Source organism: Littorina saxatilis, linkage group LG2 (genome assembly GCF_037325665.1).
Source record: "Littorina saxatilis isolate snail1 linkage group LG2, US_GU_Lsax_2.0, whole genome shotgun sequence".
Taxonomy (NCBI): Eukaryota; Metazoa; Mollusca; class Gastropoda; order Littorinimorpha; family Littorinidae; genus Littorina; species Littorina saxatilis.
The window spans coordinates 65,381,137-65,399,683 of record NC_090246.1 but is presented as its reverse complement, the minus strand read 5'-3'; the positions used below and the strand labels follow the sequence as shown (position 1 = coordinate 65,399,683).

The 18,547-nt window shown below is 41.8% G+C and overlaps 1 protein-coding gene across 1 annotated transcript in view; it reads left to right on the top strand.

Moving 5' to 3' along the window:
- LOC138959548 (uncharacterized) overlaps positions 1-18,547 on the top strand; it is a gene marked incomplete in the record, with an annotated part of 76,873 nt that overhangs the window by 36,672 nt on the left and 21,654 nt on the right. The window contains 8 exon segments of the mRNA XM_070331069.1: positions 957-1,162; positions 1,913-2,029; positions 3,605-3,747; positions 4,610-4,793; positions 5,385-6,263; positions 8,798-8,906; positions 16,874-17,091; positions 18,407-18,542. Of these exon segments, the coding sequence (XP_070187170.1) occupies positions 957-1,162; positions 1,913-2,029; positions 3,605-3,747; positions 4,610-4,793; positions 5,385-6,263; positions 8,798-8,906; positions 16,874-17,091; positions 18,407-18,542 (1,992 nt within the window).

Below are 18,547 nucleotides of genomic sequence, written 5' to 3'. Positions count from 1 at the left end.
AATCCCCGAACGTTTTTTTCATTTTTTTGATAAATGTCTTTGATGACGTCATATCCGGCTTTTCGTGAAAGTTGAGGCGGCACTGTCACGCCCTCATTTTTCAACCAAATTGGTTGAAAGTTTGGTCAAGTAATCTTCCACGAAGCCCGGACTTCGGTATTGCATTTCAGCTTGGTGGCTTAAAAATTAATTATGACTTTGGTCATTAAAAATCTGAAAATTGTAAAAAAAAAATAAAAATTTATAAAACGATCCAAATTTACGTTTATCTTATTCTCCATCATTTGCTGATTCCAAAAACATATAAATATGTTATATTCGGATTAAAAACAAGCTCTGAAAATTAAATATATAAAAATTATTATCAAAATTAAATTATCCAAATCAATTTAAAAACACTTTCATCTTATTCCTTGTCGGTTCCTGATTCCAAAAACATATAGATATGATATGTTTGGATTAAAAACACGCTCAGAAAGTTAAAACAAAGAGAGGTACAGAAAAGCGTGCTATCCTTCTTAGCGCAACTACTACCCCGCTCTTCTTGTCAATTTCACTGCCTTTGCCATGAGCGGTGGACTGACGATGCTACGAGTATACGGTCTTGCTGAAAAATGGCATTGCGTTCAGTTTCATTCTGTGAGTTCGACAGCTACTTGACTAAATATTGTATTTTCGCCTTACGCGACTTGTGTTGTCTTTTTCTCACAGACTGAAAGGACCATTCAGCTAGGCCCTATCATGTATGACGGGAAAGAAAGAATTATAAACTATCCTTCGATGTTTTACTCACGCATTGTATTTTTCGTCTGATGATTTTTCGGGTTTTTTCTTTCACAAACTGACACTACACCTAACCTCTAACATACATCATTAGACAGAAAAGGCCACACGTATTCCCACAATAACCCACCTTCAATAAAATCAAATCATTCTTCTTGTGTCTTTTTTTCCAGACGGAAAGGACATTGCAACTGGCACCAACCATGCATCACCAGACAGAAGCGATGCTGGCATTCATGAAGACGTTTTCCTGGAAGTTCTTCTCCGTGGTTACCACCAAAGTAGTGGGCAGCGAAGATTTCTTTTCAGCTTTGAGGCATCACGAGAGAACATCACGAATGCAGGCGCTGCCAAATAAATATGGACACGTGGGATTTGAGTAAGTTCGTAGTCATGTCTCTAAAATCTTAACTGTATCGATGATTTTAGACGGAGGTCGTCTCATGTATTGCAAATGGAAATAAGTATATATATATATATATATATATATATATATATGAGTAAATGAGAAAGATTAAACGTCTGGTCGAAACAAAAAGCCTACACAGGCAAAATAAACCCAGACATATTCGAAGCGCACAGAGAACCACACACAGATATATGTATGCATACAAACATGTTTGAAAGGCGACCCCTCCCCTTCCGGACATTTTATTTACATAAACCTCAAACGCAAATACACAAACACACACACACACACACACGCACACACACACACACACACACACACACGCACACACACACACACACACACACACACATACACACACTCACACACGTACACACACAAATATATACAAACGTACACACATATATATACAAACGTACCGGTTATCAAAAGATATTTGTACAAACACAATAACCCTAAAGCAAAGAAAAAGAAAGAAAGACCAATAGAAAAGAATACTCCCCGCCACAAAAACAGAAATACAAAGACATTGTGAGGCACAATGGAAGGGTTGAAGCAGCCTGCGTGCAGCTGAGGTAAATCAAAAGCTGTAAGCACTTTCTCGCATATGTTACTTTCAAGCACGATGCTTCTTCAAAACGGAGCAAAACACAATAAATGAATAAACAAGATACGAGAAAATGTCCCCTGACAACACATGTTCTACTGTGTTTTTGACAGGTACAAGATTCTGTCGGAAATTACTCTGGATGACGGTGAGGACAAGGAGAGCATCAAGATGCAGCTCCGTGAAGAACTGGACCCCGACACCCGCATCATTCTGCTGCACTGTGCATCGTAAGTTTAACATGTTCAGGTCCTACTGAGTTTACTGTGGTTTGGAGGGTTAAGAGGGTGTGGGGTTCACAAGAAGAACTGGACGGGCGCAGTGGCGGAGTGGATAAGACATCGACCTCCTGTAATCCTGTAATCCATGTCAGAGTTCGGTGGGTTATAGAAACACGAAAATACCCATCATGCTTCCCTCGTAATCGGCGTATGCTGCCTGAATGGCAGGGTAAAAACGGTCATACATGTAAAAATCCACTCGTGCAAAAATATGAGTGAACGTGGGAGTTTCAACCCATGAACAAAGAAGAAGAAGAATAACTGGACCCCGGACACCGCATTATTCTGCTACGCTGTATATCACTTGTATGACATTTCCAGGTCCTTGTAGTTTGGAGTGTGTTTTGTTCCCGTAAGAAGAACTGGACCCCGACACCCACATTATTCTGCTGCACTGTGCAACGTAAGTTTAACATTTTTAGGTCCTACTCAGTTTATTGTGGTTTGGAGGGTTTGAAGGGTGCGGTGTTCACTTACGAATTTGAACCGAACCTGATACCAACATTATTCTGCTGCACTGTGCGTAGTAAGTATGGCATGTTCAGGTCCTTGTGGTTTGGAGGGTGCGTTGTTCACGTAAGAAGACCTGGACCCCGATATCCGCATTATTCTGTTACACTGTACATCGTGAGTATGAGAATTGCAGGTCCTTTTCAGGTTACTGTGGTTTGGATGGTGTCGTGTTTGCGTAAGAATTAAGAAATGGGCCCCGATACCCGCAGTATTGTGCTGCCCTGTGCATCGTAGGTATGGGACTTTCAGGTCCTTTTCAGATTACTGTGGTTTGGATGGTGAGGTGTTTACGTAAGAATTAAGAAATGGGCCCCGATACCTGCAGTATTGTGCTGCGCTGTGCATCGTGAGTACGGGCCTTTCAGGTCCTTTTCCTTTTCTGTGGTTTGAAAGGTGTGCTGTTTAGTTCATGCAAGAAGAACTGAACCCCATATCTGCATTACTCTTATGCTCATGGGTATGATTCTTGTGACTGAATCAAATGTTTGCATGTGGGTAAGGAAGTCGTTTTGTGATGATTGCAGAGCTAGTGCTGGACATTGTATTCGGGACTTGGTAATCGAGATCAGAAATGTCATGTGTAATGATAATGGTGAAGAGGACTTGAAGGGGGAAACGTGACGATGATAACGTTTTTACGGTATTGTTGTTTTAGCTGTTGTTTTTGTTGTTGATGACGACTACGCAATATAAGACAGGATGTGCAGTAACGTTCCCGTCAGCATGGATTTTTATTTGAAACAAACAAACAAACTCAAAAAGAGAAAGAAAACACACACACACACACACACACACACACACACACACACACGTACCGTGACACACACAAACAAACACACACATTCACATACATACAAAAACACACACACACACACACACACACACACACACACACACACACACACACACACACACACGTATAGACACAGTTACATTTTGTTTCAATGTTTCCTTACACACTTTTCACATCGGTATGCATATACATGTAATTGTTGTTGTTGCTTTCTGCAGGAGGGAGGCGTTTAACATTATGGAGGTTGCGGAGGAAATTGGGCTGGCGGGAAGAGAATACGTGTGGATTCTCTCTGCTACTGCCATCGGAGACAAGTCTGCGGGAGAAGTAGCCTCATCTTCCTTACCCCTCGGTGTATTCGGTGAGATTAAGAAAAGACAGGAAAATCACGATAAACATTTTGTTGTCGTTGTAGGTGTTGTCGGATGAGGATATTGCTGGAAAAAAATAGAATTCGTAAAACGTCCCTTTGTGTCATGATTCTTGCAGGCCACCATGTTATTGAGCTTATATTTCGTACATGTACCAAGAGAATACTACATGGCTTGCTGTGTGATACCGGGTTTATAATAGTTGATTCTGAAAACTTGAAATGCGAGCGAAAGCGAGAGGAAACAGCACACACAATATTGTTTGTCTCGATGACTTTGTCATCATGAGTAGTGGTCCTTGCCAGACTGTAGTTTGACCCAACCTCATTTAGAGACAATCTTGACACGTGTGAAGAGATATTTTGTTCATTACATGGGTGGTCTCTCTCACGATCAATGTTGGCTACAATACAATTCAACCGTCGTCAAAGAATAACGCGTGTCGGGGACCGGGTAGCTCAGTTGGTAGGACTTGTGATCCTAAGGTCACAGGTTCGAATCCCGGCAGGGACGGACACGGGTTAACTTTATGTGCAGACTCAGAGACGTTATTAGCGTCCCATCCCCGTGTCACCACTGAGGCACATACAATACTTCAGTCATTCCGCCATAAGTGCAGTTGGCTGATTACATGCATCGAAACACGGACACACCTGGGTAGCGAGACTCTTGTTGCTGCTTGAGTTCCACTGGAAGGAAGCGACCTGCATTTTCCCGCATTGGGATAGTAAAGTAAGGGAAATGAAATGGAATTAAGTGAAATGTTGGCATTCTTCGCCGAGAAGTAGCCAGACCAGTCTCGGTTTACGGGTTCCGGCAAACCATGAGTAAATTAAATGAAATTGTCTGCAGGAGTGACGTACGAGTCGAGCCTTGAGCACATGCGGCCAGTGGTGGAGCGAGGCATCAAGGTATGGCTGAAAGCCGTGCAGAACCTCGAGCGGGACGGCAAGGCGGGGCAGTGGAACTGGGACACCAAGCTGTCGTGCGGCGACAGGCAGCTGAAGAAATGGCCCGGAGGAGACATGATGTTTGAGTGAGTGTTCTACACTAGGAGGCTTGGTTGGATCGTTTACGTTTACGATCAGTCTCATTTGAAAGTATAGAGACATGAAGCTGTCAAGTCATGTCGTGTACAACGTGTGTGCTTTAAAGTACCATTTCTTAGTGTCTTTTCTCACATTGACCGCTCGGCAAGAAAACGCCAAACTATAAGATGAAACCTTCAGTCCATTATGATCGACAGAAACATCTTTGAAGGGACTATTCATGCGTTCAAATCATGCTTTTTGTGCCTGTCCCTAAAGTAATAACGAAGATACTCTTAGTATACAAGTAGGGGTTTTGTTTCGTTTTACGAACCTAATTTACGTTATGAACTGAGAGGCTTAGAAGTGAACATGTTTTCTTATTTTTATATATATATTTGAGGTTATTATTAGTATTCGATATTTAAGAAGTTGATTTTTTTTATTGATTTGTTTGTGTTTTGGGGGTTGGTGGGAGGGGGGGGGCAGTTGTGTAGATGTTGGGCGGTAGTTTCACCGCATCAGTGTCTTGAAAACAACTCCTTCCAAACAGCACTATGCCTTCAACTAACGACCTCTTTCTTTTCTTTACCTGCCAGTTACCTGCGGAACGTGACCCTGCCGGGGTCAGCAGGGGAGGTGGCCACAGACTTCAACGAGATGGGGATGGTCATGTCTAACAAGCTCAGCATCCTCAACGTCATGAGGAAGGAGGACAATCTCCCAAGGAAATCTTCCTCCTCTTCCTCCTCCTCCTCATTCGGCAGCCGTGGTGGATTTGGCGGTGGATCTAAGTTTGGTGGGGGAGCTTCGCGAGGATCTGGTGGATTACCTTCTCGAGGGACGGGTGGATTTCCGTCCCGCGGATCTGGTGGATTTCCTTCCCGTGGATCTGGTGGATTCCCTTCCCGTGGATCTGGTGGATTCCCTTCCCGTGGATCTGGTGGATTCCCTTCCCGTGGAGCTGGTGGATTTCCATCGAGAGGAGGTACCCTAGGTGGTGATGGTAGCTCCACAGATAGTGATCTGTCCTCTAGGGGATCCAAATTTGGAAGTGGTGGTTCTCAGGCATCTACGTTGAACAGTGGATCTAACTTCAACAGAGGCAACAGCAGGTACCCGTCAAGAACTAACTCTTCATTCGGAAGACCTTCATCTCTTGGGTCTTCTTCAAACAGACTTTCATCAGGCTCTTCGTCCAACAGATTACCATCGTCGCAATCATCATCGTTGCCTTCATCGTCGTCATCGTCATCGTCAGGGGGTTCATTTTTAGACAGACGGAGGGATTCCGTGGGAGGTTTTAAGCCTAGTAGACACAGCTGGAGAAACCGTGGTGGAGGCTTGGGGTCCAGAAATACCCTAGAAGATGAAGAGAAGACTGCTTCTGTTGGTCTCAAACCCAGAACCTCAAGGAGTTCATTCTTTGACTCGGATACTGACGGAGCGGCCATTTCCAAAAACGACATGGAAAAGAGGTGAGTTATACTGATAGGTAGTCATGAGGGATAACATGTTCTAAGTCATATAATGCGTTCTGCCGCCGATTCGAAGCAGATTGAGATTTGTTTATTTCATTCTGATAATTATGTTAGTTCTTTGCCCGCATTGACAAAAAGGGAACTACCACTGAACTAGCACAGAATATATACTGACGGTTTTTCACAAGAGCTTTTCTTCCTGTATGCAATGTTGTGAAAGATTCCTTTCAAAATGTAACATTCGTTTGTATATTTTGTTCATGACTGAACATTCATTATGTATGTATTTGCGTATCAAGCAGTAGCGTATGTATCGTACTTTGATAGACGGAACAGAGTCGCCTGATGACATTACGCAACATGTTTCTTCTGTAGAGCATGACCATGTGTATCCTGCTGAAAGCGTGTTTTTGTCTTTCCATGTTTTGTATTGTTGTTTATTACAAATACGTTTGCTGCATGTTTCGAGTAAGAATGTTGCATGACGTACATTACGCTAGCCAGGCAACAGCACCGTATCGTTTTGAGGCATTCTCATCAAAATCGTATCGTTTTTATATTTAGTCAAGTTTTGACTAAATATTTTAACATCGAGGAGGAATCGAAACGAGGGTCGTGGTGTATGTGCGTGTGTGTGTCTGTGTGTCTGTGTGTGTCTGTGTGTGTGTGTGTGTGTGTGTAGAGCGATTCAGACTAAACTACTGGACCGATCTTTATGAAATTTGACATGAGAGTTCCTGGGTATGAAATCCCCGAACTTTTTTTTCATTTTTTTGATAAATGTCTTTGATGACGTCATATCCGGCTTTTCGTGAAAGTTGAGGCGGCACTGTCACGCCCTCATTTTTCAACCAAATTGGTTGAAATTTTGGTCAAGTAAGCTTCGACGAAGCCCGGACTTCGGTATTGCATTTCAGCTTGGTGGCTTAAAAATTAATTAATGACTTTGGTCATTAAAAATCTGAAAATTGTAAAAAAAAAAAAAAAATTTATAAAACGATCCAAATTTACGTTTATCTTATTTTCCATCATTTGCTGATTCCAAAAACATATAAATATGTTATATTCGGATTAAAAACAAGCTCTGAAAATTAAATATATAAAAAGTATTATCAAAATTAAATTGTCGAAATCAATTTAAAAACACTTTCATCTTATTCCTTGTCGGTTCCTGATTCCAAAAACATATAGATATGATATGTTTGGATTAAAAACACGCTCAGAAAGTTAAAACAAAGAGAGGTACAGAAAAGCGTGCTATCCTTCTTAGCGCAACTACTACCCCGCTCTTCTTGTCAATTTCACTGCCTTTGCCATGAGCGGTGGACTGACGATGCTACGAGTATACGGTCTTGCTGAAAAATGGCATTGCGTTCAGTTTCATTCTGTGAGTTCGACAGCTACTTGACTAAATATTGTATTTTCGCCTTACGCGACTTGTTTATCATGCGAAAGTCCGGGTAATTTACTATTCAAATTTGCCATGTATGCCAGTGCGTATAATAACAGTTTAAAATGATGGCGACAGCAGGTGTACCTCAGCACTATGTTGTATTTGTTCAAGTGTTCTTCTGTTGTATGGTTCTGTCCCTTTGTTTAGGTGATGTCCTGTAATGCACAGTGTATGCATGTAAAAAAAAAAACCTTCACAAAAAGAGAATTAAAAAAAAATGAAAAAAGAAAGGCTGTGCAGTTTCCACTCTATGCCCGTCCATTAATTGGTCATTGGTCTAACATCCTTTGACTCGGCCGGGCTAAGATATTGCATTTCATCTCGGAGGCTTAAGATTTAATTACATGTAATTAGTTTGTTAACTGAAATTGTCATTAAAATCAAGTTTCCTTTAACAGATTTAATGTGTGATTGTATTGTATTCCTTATCAATTCCTGAATCTTAAAATATATGGACATGTTATGTTTACGCTGAAAATTGCTCAGAATGAAAGAAAACAAGTTTATGCAAATTAGGTCTTATGGGAGAAGAGGAGGAGTGGGAGGGGCTTATAGCTCAGTTCAGTTGGTAGAGCACTGGTCTTGTGATCCTAGGGTCACGGGTTTGAATCCAGGATACGGGTCATCTGCAGACTCAGAGACGGTATCCATGTCCCACCCCCGTGTCACCACAATGGCACGTAAAAGACCTGGGCCATTCTGTCATACGTGCTGGTGACTGCATGATTACACCTAAACACACAAACACCTGGGTAGTGCGACTCTTGTTGCTGCTAGCTTTTTACCGGGAGGAAGCGACCCGAAATTCTGAGCAATGGGATAAGAAAGGAAATGGAATGGAAAGATGTTAAATGTTGGCATTCTTACCGAGAAGTAGCTAGAGCAGTCTCGGTTTTCGGGTTTCGGCTTGCCGTGCAGGTTGTAGTACGACGTAGTCTAGGCGAAGTCTGACCTCAGTTTGTTTGTGTCGGCCTTTTAGTTTCAGGCCGACAGATTGACTAAATATTGTGATATCGCTTGACGCGACTTACTGTTCTTTTAAACACTAATTTTCTCACGGTCTCTCTTTTTTTCACAGTGAACAGCTAACTCCAGATCACCATACACGTCACCAGAAGGCACGACGTCATCTTTTACGTCATCATAGACTGTCCAGAAGTACTCCCTTCAGGAAATCATTCCAAGAGGTATGGTGCTCAATATTTACTCTTTTTCTGTCAAAGCAGGACGGAGTTGTTGTGTGTTTGTGTGTGTGTGTGTGTGTGTGTGTGGGGGGGTTAATACACTTTACTACACGAAACAATATATGATACAATACAAAACAATACAATGCAATACAATGCAATACAACATAATTTAATTCAATTCAATTCAGTGTAATACAATACAACATACAATGCAGTACACCTTTATAATTTGAGCGTAGTTTACACACAGAATTGTTTTTGTGTTGCTCACCATGCACAAGATCACAGTGTAAATAGGTCCACATTGTGTTACAAAATCACAGCTTTTTACTCTCACACCTTCACTCGACACATCTTGTTGCTCACCCACCAACATTTCAGTACAATGCATTCACACCAGCCTCTTCCAGACAAACCCAAATAACACCGCGAAATGCACTCACTTCTTGTATTCAAATCTATTACCAAAACATAACTCTACAGGAGGTCGTGAAATGTCGTCCATTAAACACGAAGCTGTGCTAATTGAATGAATCCAACATCCAAGTCCAAACTTTCACTTTTTATCAATAATTTACAATAATTGCAACAAACAGACATCACTGTCTGCGTCATTAAATCACGCAGTTTCCCTAAAATTAGTCTAGCTCAGTTTGCAGACGCTGAAATAATGAATACATGAGCAAGTCAAACGCATAATGTTTGGGCAAAGAGTTTGAAAATAACAAGTACATTTCAAGTAGAAGACTGTTCAAAAGCAGTATATATTTGAACGTCCAAATGGGTCCATCCGCATGGGCAAAAAAAGGAATGCTACGAGCCGCGATTCACCGCCATCACACAAAACAACATATTCCTTTTTCGTCGATTGCGTCATACTTAAAACGACACAAATAGTTCATTTCTGTTGGCAAAATAATTACACCAGGAACCATATCAATCCGCGGCATACTATCAAAACATGTTCCCTTTTCGTCGTTTTTTTTCGAGGCGTTGAACGTCCAAGATAGTTCATCCGTGTGGACAAGAAAAATAATGCCCAGAGTCGCGATTCTTCCTCAAACGCATACATGTACCTTTTTCGTCGGCTGCGTCGGCCTTTTATGCACTGATACGCTGATAAAAATCGGCGTCATGATCGCCGCGATCCGAAGCATCGTCTATCTACACGGCAATTCAACTTGAGGCAAATGGAAAAGCAATTAGACTCGGATGACAGTGGCGACAGGACACGCTGCTCTGTTTGTGTGAAATCCTGACGGCCGTCATGAATGCTCATGCGCAACACGCTCCGTCAACACTCGTCACCCAATCGGAGCCGGGTGAAGCAGATGGACTCATTTGCATACGGTTTAAACGCCGATGCACGTTGAGGGCCATGACGATTTTCGTCTTTGTCGATCATGTCTCCCTGAGGGCACAAGCCAGAGAAAAGCTTTTTGCTGTAATTTGAAATTGATGGACTTTGGTGGTTGGGAAGATGATTGCGTTTGATTGCGTATGACCTATAGCTCTCCGATCTTGTATTGCTGGACATTGTGTTAGTGTGTGTGAGTTTGTGTGTGTGTGTGTGGTATTATGTGTGTTGGTGTGTTAGTGTGACGGTGCGTGTGTGTGTTGGTGTGTTAGTGTGTGTGTGTGTGTGTGTGTGTGTGTGTGTGTGTGTGTGTGTGTGTGAGAGAGAGAGAACGAGAGAGAGCGAGAGACAGAGAGACGGAGAGAGAGAGAGAGAGAGAGAGGGAGAGAGAGAGAGAGAGAGAGAGAGAGAGAGAGAGAGAGAGAGAGAGAGAGAGAGAGAGAGAGAGAGAGAGCGCCTCCGGTCGTGTGTGGGCGTGGACACGAGAAAGAGTATTTCTGGCATTTGACTTGCTTCCAAAAACGGAATAAGAATTTGTGTTGAAGTTATTTTTTGGTTTGTACTCTTTAATTTCGGGTTTAGCAGAAATAACCTGGTAAGAATCTGGCTTTCTCTTGGAATTTGTTGCTGCTTTAACTTTGAGAGTGTACAAAATGAACGCGTGTGCAGAATCAGCGGTTTGTCACGTAAGAAGTGATAGGGTTTTTTCGATGCGAGCTGGTCAGTAGTTGGGGCCCAAATGCAGAAAAATAAAATAAAAATTGAACTTTCTTTTAATTCTGTTTTTTTTTCTTTGTTTTTCCTGTTTCCACCTTGCGCATGAAATGGCGTGCAAAAATATAACCATTTTATTTCGGAGACTGTTGTTGGCATTTTCATACCGGGACAGGAGCTTACTGTTTTGACACTTCTGCAAATAATTCTTTCGCAAAGTGACACATTTCGGCCTAGAAATATGTTAGACCGTAGTTAATCAGCAGTTAACGACAAAAACGGAAACAGGTGCATATTGCTTGCTTCAAAACCATATTATAGACCTAACAAAGCGTAACTGACAAAAACCTTGTGAAATACTGTCTCAACTGTGTTGTCTTTTAATGTAAGGTGATTATGTATAGCAAGTGAAGTGAGCTCCAATTTAATTTCGTTCTCAGTATAGCGGTTCAGGCACTGTACTATCACTTTTTGGAGTCATAATTGATGATGATGACAACATGGATTTAAAGGGAAATAAAGAAAAGGGTGATGCTGAGGAGTACGATGAGAATATAATAATAATAATAATAATAATAATAATAATAATAATAATAATAATAATAATAATAATTGTCAGTAAGTACTGGTGTCACATGACTGATGTGAACCAGTTGATTGGCTAATGGCGATGCGCTAAATCTGTTAGCGCACTCTTGGAGTGCGCTAACTTTTTCACAGAGCGTATTCTTACACCCTTTGCCAAAGCGAGACTGTACTCTCATCCTCAGAATTAATTAATGACATGTAGCTTATATTCTCCACAATACCAATGATTATGACCATAAATTTCCTGCTTTTTAATTAAAAGCAGAAATGGGTTTTTTCTGACAGATTGCATGCGCCTGTGCCGCCTACAGTTGCCACTAATCTAAAAATAGAACCTGCTGTGTCTAATTTTTCAGTTTCGACTTGCGAAGATTCCTCTCATAATTATGCCATGTTAGTGGCATGTAGCTTATTATCCACATTACCAAATGATGAGTTAGTATACAAATCCCAGCAGCTAACAGAAAACACAAGTGTTATTTCGATAACGTAGACTAGCAGCTAGATCAGCACCGGCCGGCGTAGCAGACTACACTGATATACGACTGCATCTGTTCAGTAAATGAATGGTTTCCGAATTATTATTTCAAGGCAAGAAGAATCGGAATCGAAAACGTGTAGGGTTTAGAACGTTCTTACCATATATGTCATATATAAGACCAGCCTGCCTCGTGCTTGCAGACTCAGTGCAACGAGACGAGCAACTTTTGTTTTTGAAATGAGACTCAGTGCAGTGCGTAGCACTAGCAGACGACATAAATCCCGTTCAGCAAATTAACATGTTGGGCAAATGTGAACGATAAAACGATGGGTATATAATACGTGTAGGGTTCAGAGCATTCTTACCGTTCATATTTAGTACCAGACTCCCCGGTGAGTGAAAATACCACACGAGAATCATTTATTTTGAAAATGTGCTTTCCGTCGACCTTGGCAAGGGGCAAAACTCTGCACAGTCAAGTCTGTCGAAGCTCGATGAAGGTTTCGAATCGCAAATAATTAAGAGCATAGTCCTTTCTCCGAGTTAAAATGAGGTCTCTATGAAAGATCATCACTTTTTAGCTTAACGCTACACTGGAATTTACCAACAGAAATTAAAACAAGAGTTTGCGTGTGACGAACGCACGACACACTTCAGACAGCCCACAGAAAAGTAGATCCTACTGTATACGACCTGACCACACAGTTACGCCTATCCAAATGCGCGTAGCAAAGTGTGCGTTTTGAATCTGCTTTTTTCTCTGGCGGTACTGACAATATCGTTATTGAAACAATCCCAGTGCACTAAGGGATTTATAGAGCAAATCTCGAAAATAATTATTGAACTCAGCGCTATGCGCTTCGTTCAATAATGAATTTTCTCGATTTGCTCTATAAATCCCTTAGTGCACTGGGATGTCTCAATAACTTAAATAATAATGAGGAGATATAATATATCCTAAATCCTAAAACAGATCTAAGCGCCACACAAAAACATACATATTAAAATTAGTTTGTACACAATTCCAAATAAAAGAATATGGAGAAGGTGATGTAAGAGCAGAGATAGGAGGAAGAATTTAAGACACCAGAGGCATCACTAATTCTGCTCTATCTCTGATCATTGGAAACACACTATATCGGTAAAGCTGAGGTTGGAAGGGTGTGAGGCGAGAAAGGAGAATCAGGGTAGGATGGAAAGGGGGAGCGAAGGGTCGAAGGTTATGGTGGGCGGGGGATGGGGGTGGGGGCGTTGGAAAACTCTTCTCCCCACATAGACCCCACAGCCAGAGCCGGACTCACGGTCTGCTTAGTTTCAGTGATCTCTGCCAGGATGCTATTAACCTTTACGTCACGCTTTTCAACCACACTTTCCAACCCATCACAAAAATATTAAAGAAGAAAACAGATCGAGGAAGATGTTTCAAACGTTGGAGGCAACGTTGTCGATCCTGTTCCCTATGCAATCTATTTTAATATTTCATGCTCCGACGTGTCTGCAATTCATCAATCCATTTTGCGTATCTGGACGGTCTGGTTTTCTGCTGATTTTGTCTCGAGACGCCGATGGATTATTTTGTTGTTTTCATCTGTCTGTAATTTTTATGAAATTATTTTCTATCCATCAACTCTACAGCTTTTGCGTCTTTCATTTTATTATACGGTACAGCACCTATCTGCCCTCCTCGCTCTCTCTCTCTTTCTCTCTCTCTCTCTCTCTCTCTCTCTCTCTCTCTCTCTCTCTCTCTCTATCTCTCTCTCTCTATCTCTCTCTCTCTCTCTCTTTCTCTTTCTCTCTCTCTTTCTCTCTCTCTCTCTCTCTCTCTCTCTCTCTCTCTCTCTCTCTCTCTCTCTCTCTCTCTCTCTCTCTCTCTCTCTCTCTCTCTCTCTCTCTCTCTCTCTCTCTGCAACTGCAACATAAAAACTCGACAACATTCATCCTCGGTTGGTATTTCACCCAGTGCCTTTAATGATTATTTTTATTTCTTCCTAGTAAGCTTTTAGAGTCTACCTATAGGGAAAATGACAAAAGGGAGTATGAATGCCCACAATTTCTTCAATTATTTTGCCAGGCCAATTTAAAAGAAGTCAAACCTTTTAACATCCCACTCATTGTGCAGTCCACGAAGTCGGGCGATTAATAACTGACTTGAGTAATAAAAAGTCAATGGGACCCGATAACTTACCTGCTTTCTTACTCAAATTAGCGTTACCCTTTCTTGTTGAGCCAATTATGTATGCTTACAACTTATGTATTGACCGAAATGTGTTTCCAGAAATATTTAAAACCGCTAAAGTAATTCCACTTCCCAAAACAAAAGACTTAACCGACATCAACAATTTTAGGCCAATTTCGCTATTGTCCGTTCTGTCAAAACCATTAGAAAAACATGTACACAAGTGCTTGCTTCTGCACATGGAAAGCCGTGGTATTTTCGCTTCATCTCAATCAGGATTTCGCCCCAAGCATTCGTGTCACACAGCTCTCGTTAAACTATGCGATACATGGCTCTCTGCCATTAACCATTCGGAAACAGTCGGCGCCGTCTTCCTTTATTTTAAGAAAGCGTTTGATATAGTTGATCATACAATTCTGTTAAAAAAATATCTTGTTATTTAGGTGACGCATCCTACAATTTTTTCGTTCTTATCTAGCGGACAGAACGCAGTTTGTTTCCCTGAACGGTAACCGTTCTGCGATAGGAGGGGTAAAGTACGGCGTCCCACAAGGATCAGTTTTGGGCCCACTTTTATTTTGCATTTATATTAACCATCTACCACTCTATATATCAGACAAGACGGTTATTAATGACCTTTTCGCAGACGACTCGTCTCTGTACACGTCCGGTAAAAGTTTACAGTCTATTGAAACCTCTCTTCAAACGAGTTTGAACAACATATTGTTAACAAAACTCAATGATTATACACCCAGGCAAAACTAAATGCATGGTGATCACAACGCGACAGAAACAGCAACTCGCTCCTCTGAATCTTCATCTAAGTTTAAATGAGTCACCCATTGAGCAAGTAACCAGCCATCGTGTTCTTGGGGTCACAATAGACGCTGAATTAATGTGGCAGTCCCACCTCAACCGTGTTAGGCCAAAAAAAAAATAGGTGTGGTTACGGTAACATAGCCAAAACAAATAGGGTAGGAAGGTAGGCAATCACTTTTTTTTTCTTTTTTTTTCTAATGTGTACAAATTAAACCTACTTGACAGGGAAATAAGTGTGCGACTCGGGCAATTTCGCTTTCATTGCGTTTTCTGCACTCGGTTGTTTTTTTTTGGTTTTTTTTTGACAAATGTAATAAAAAGTTATAGGGTCGGCCCCTAAAAATAGGGTAGGTCGGGTTACCGTAACCACACCTATTGTTTTTTTAGGCCTTACCAAAAACTTATCTAAAAATGTGTTCCTTCTCTCCAAATTAAAGCATTATGCTGATACCTCAGCACTCAAGTTGTTTTATTTTGGTCATATTTTACCTCATCTGAATTATGCATCTACACTTTGGGATGGTTGTAGCGATGTTCACTTGAAAAAAGTCAATTCTCTTCACCGTCGCGCAGCTAAACTTATCATGCCGGGTCCGCAAACATCAACAGATCAAAAGCTTAGCAGCCTTAATTTTGTATCACTTAATGATCAGTTATTATTTAATAAAGCGATTTTAATGTTTAAGGTACAAATAAACGAGATCCCACAGTACATGCGATCATTATTTCAGAAAGCATGAGACAGATATGGCTCTAACAAATTAATTTCCCCACTACCCCGTATTGATTTATACAAAACCAGTTTAGCGTTTTCGGGCTCAACTATTTGGAATTCGCTACCATGCGAGATAAAGGGGTCAAGCACGATTAAACACTTCAAATCGCATCTTCGCAAATATCTATTGTCACGACCAGTCACAATCTGAAGCTGTTCTTATTTTATTTAATCACCAGAAGCAAGAATGCATCACTATCATAACCTCTGTACATTTTGTTCAGCCAAATGATGATGATGATAATAATGTTGACGAAGATAATGATGATGATGATGATGAGGATGATGATGAGGTTGTGTGTACGTGTGTGTGTGTGTGTGTGTGTGTGTGTGTGTGTGTGTGTGTGTGTGTGTATGTGTGTGTGTGTGTGTGTGTGTGTGTGTGTGTGTGTGTGTGTGTGTGTGCTGGTGTGTGTTTGTGAAGGGGAGGCGGGGTGTGCGAGTGTGTGTTGGATTGTGTGCGAGCGTGATTGCAGGCATACGGCGCGCGTGTGTGTGCGAGTCGACTTTTCTCTTAGTTAGTTAGTTAGCTGTTGCTTTTCGGGTCCAGCGGACCATAATAGGCCAAATCAGGACCCCGACTTTTCTTTTCCTTTGTATTTTATTAACAGACATGTAATTTAAATGTTCTGTTGTGCATTATGTATTCGTATAGGTAATGTTGTAGTTTGTAATACTGTATGATTGTGATTAATGATTGTCCTTTTATTGTCTCTATTTGTATGTCTTAGTTTAGCAGGGACAGATTGTAAGACTAAGCGTCAGCCTAAAATCTCCATCCTTGAGTAATAAAGTTCGTTCGTTCGTTCGTTCGTTCGTTCTCTCTCTCTCTCTCTCTCTCTCTCTCTCTCTCTCTCTCTCTCTCTCACTCTCTCTCTCTCTCTCTCTCTCTCTCTCTCTCTCAGTCTCTCTCTCAGTCTCTCTCTCTCAGTCTCTCTCTCTCGCTCTCTCTCTCTCTCTCTCTCTCTCTCTCTCTCTCTCTCTCTCTCTCTCTCTCTCTCTCTCTCTCTCTCTCTCTCTCTCTCTCTCTTACAACCTGTGCGTGTTTCTCCAACAGGTGGCGCAGTGGGATGGTGAAAAGCTGAAGGTGATGCAGATCGTGTGGCCCGGGAACTCGTCCTTCCCGCCCAAAGGCGTGCCGGAGACGTACCACCTCAAGGTCGCCACCTACATCGAGGAGCCGCACGTCACGTACAAACCTTTCTTGGCGAGCGGGGAGTGCGACGTACATGCCAACACATGCATGGTGTACGAACGAGATGAAAATGATAACAGGTACAGAAGAGGTGTACATACAATATTAGAATGATCATAGGTACAATACAACAGGGCTCTGAAGATTTAACGATTTAAGTGCGGGAAGAGCGGGGAATGCGACGTATATGCCATCATATGCATAGCGTATGAACGAGATGCAAACGATAACAGGTACCATAGAGGTGTACACACAATATTAACATTATTATAGGTACAATAGGAGATGGCGGCTCTGGTTTGAGTATCCTGAATGTTTGTAGGTCTGAAGACTTATAAACGATAACGATAGATGCAAACGATAACAGACACAGTAGAGGTGTACACACAATATTACAATGATCATAGTTACAATAGGGGAGTGCTCTGGGTTTGAGGTTCCTCTAGGTTTGACGATTTTCGTAGGTCTGAAGATTTAACAATTTTAGTGCGAGGTTCAGGCGCATTGGGAAGAGCTGGGAATGCGATGTACATACCAACATCTGCATGGTGTACAAACAGGATGCAAACGATAACAGGTACAGTAGAGGTGTACACGCAATATTGAAATGATAACAGACACAGTGGAGCTGTACACACGATATTAAAATGATAGCAGGTACAGTAGTGGTGTACACACAATATATATACAAAAGACAACAGGTACAGTAGAGGTGTACACACGATATTAACATGATAACACGTACAGTAGAGGTGTACGAACGAGATGAACATCATAATATGAACAGTAGATATTAATGTGTGTGTATGTGTGTGTGTGTGTGTGTGTGTGTGTGTGTGTGTGTGTGTGTGTGTGTGTGTGTGTGTGTGTGTGTGTGTGTGTGTGTGTTTTTGATGTGTTTTCTTGACGGGCGCTGTGGCGGGGTGGTAAGACGTCGGCCTCTTAATCGGAAGGTCGAGGGTTCGAATCTCGGCTGCGGCCGCCTGGTGGGTTAAGTGTGGAGATTTTTCCGATCTCCCAGGTCAACTTATGTGCAGATCTGCTAGTGGCTTATCCCCCTTCGTGTGTACACGCAAACACAAGACCAAGTGCGCACGGAAAAGATCCTGTAATCCATGTCAGAGTTCGGTGGGTTATAGAAACACGAAAATACCCAGGATGCTTCCTCCGAAAGCGGCGTATGGCTGCCTAAATGGCGTGGTAAAAACGGTCATACACGTAAAATTCCACTCGTGCAAAAACACGAGTGTACGTGGGAGTTTCAGCCCACGAACGCAGAAGAAGAAGAAGAAGATGTGTTTTATTTCCTAGCTTGACTCAGTTGCAACACAAACTGTTCAATACGTGCGGGTATCCCTATGAATAACCGGATTTTGTCTGTCTTTGAATGCTCAGGAAAGTAGGTTTGCCGCCAGTTGAGAAGTGTTGCTCCGGGCTGAGCATCGACATTCTGGACAGATTAAGCAAAGAACTCAACTTCAACTACACTCTCTTTGAAATGGAGTCGGGTGGATACGGGTCTGCTGTCGACGTGAG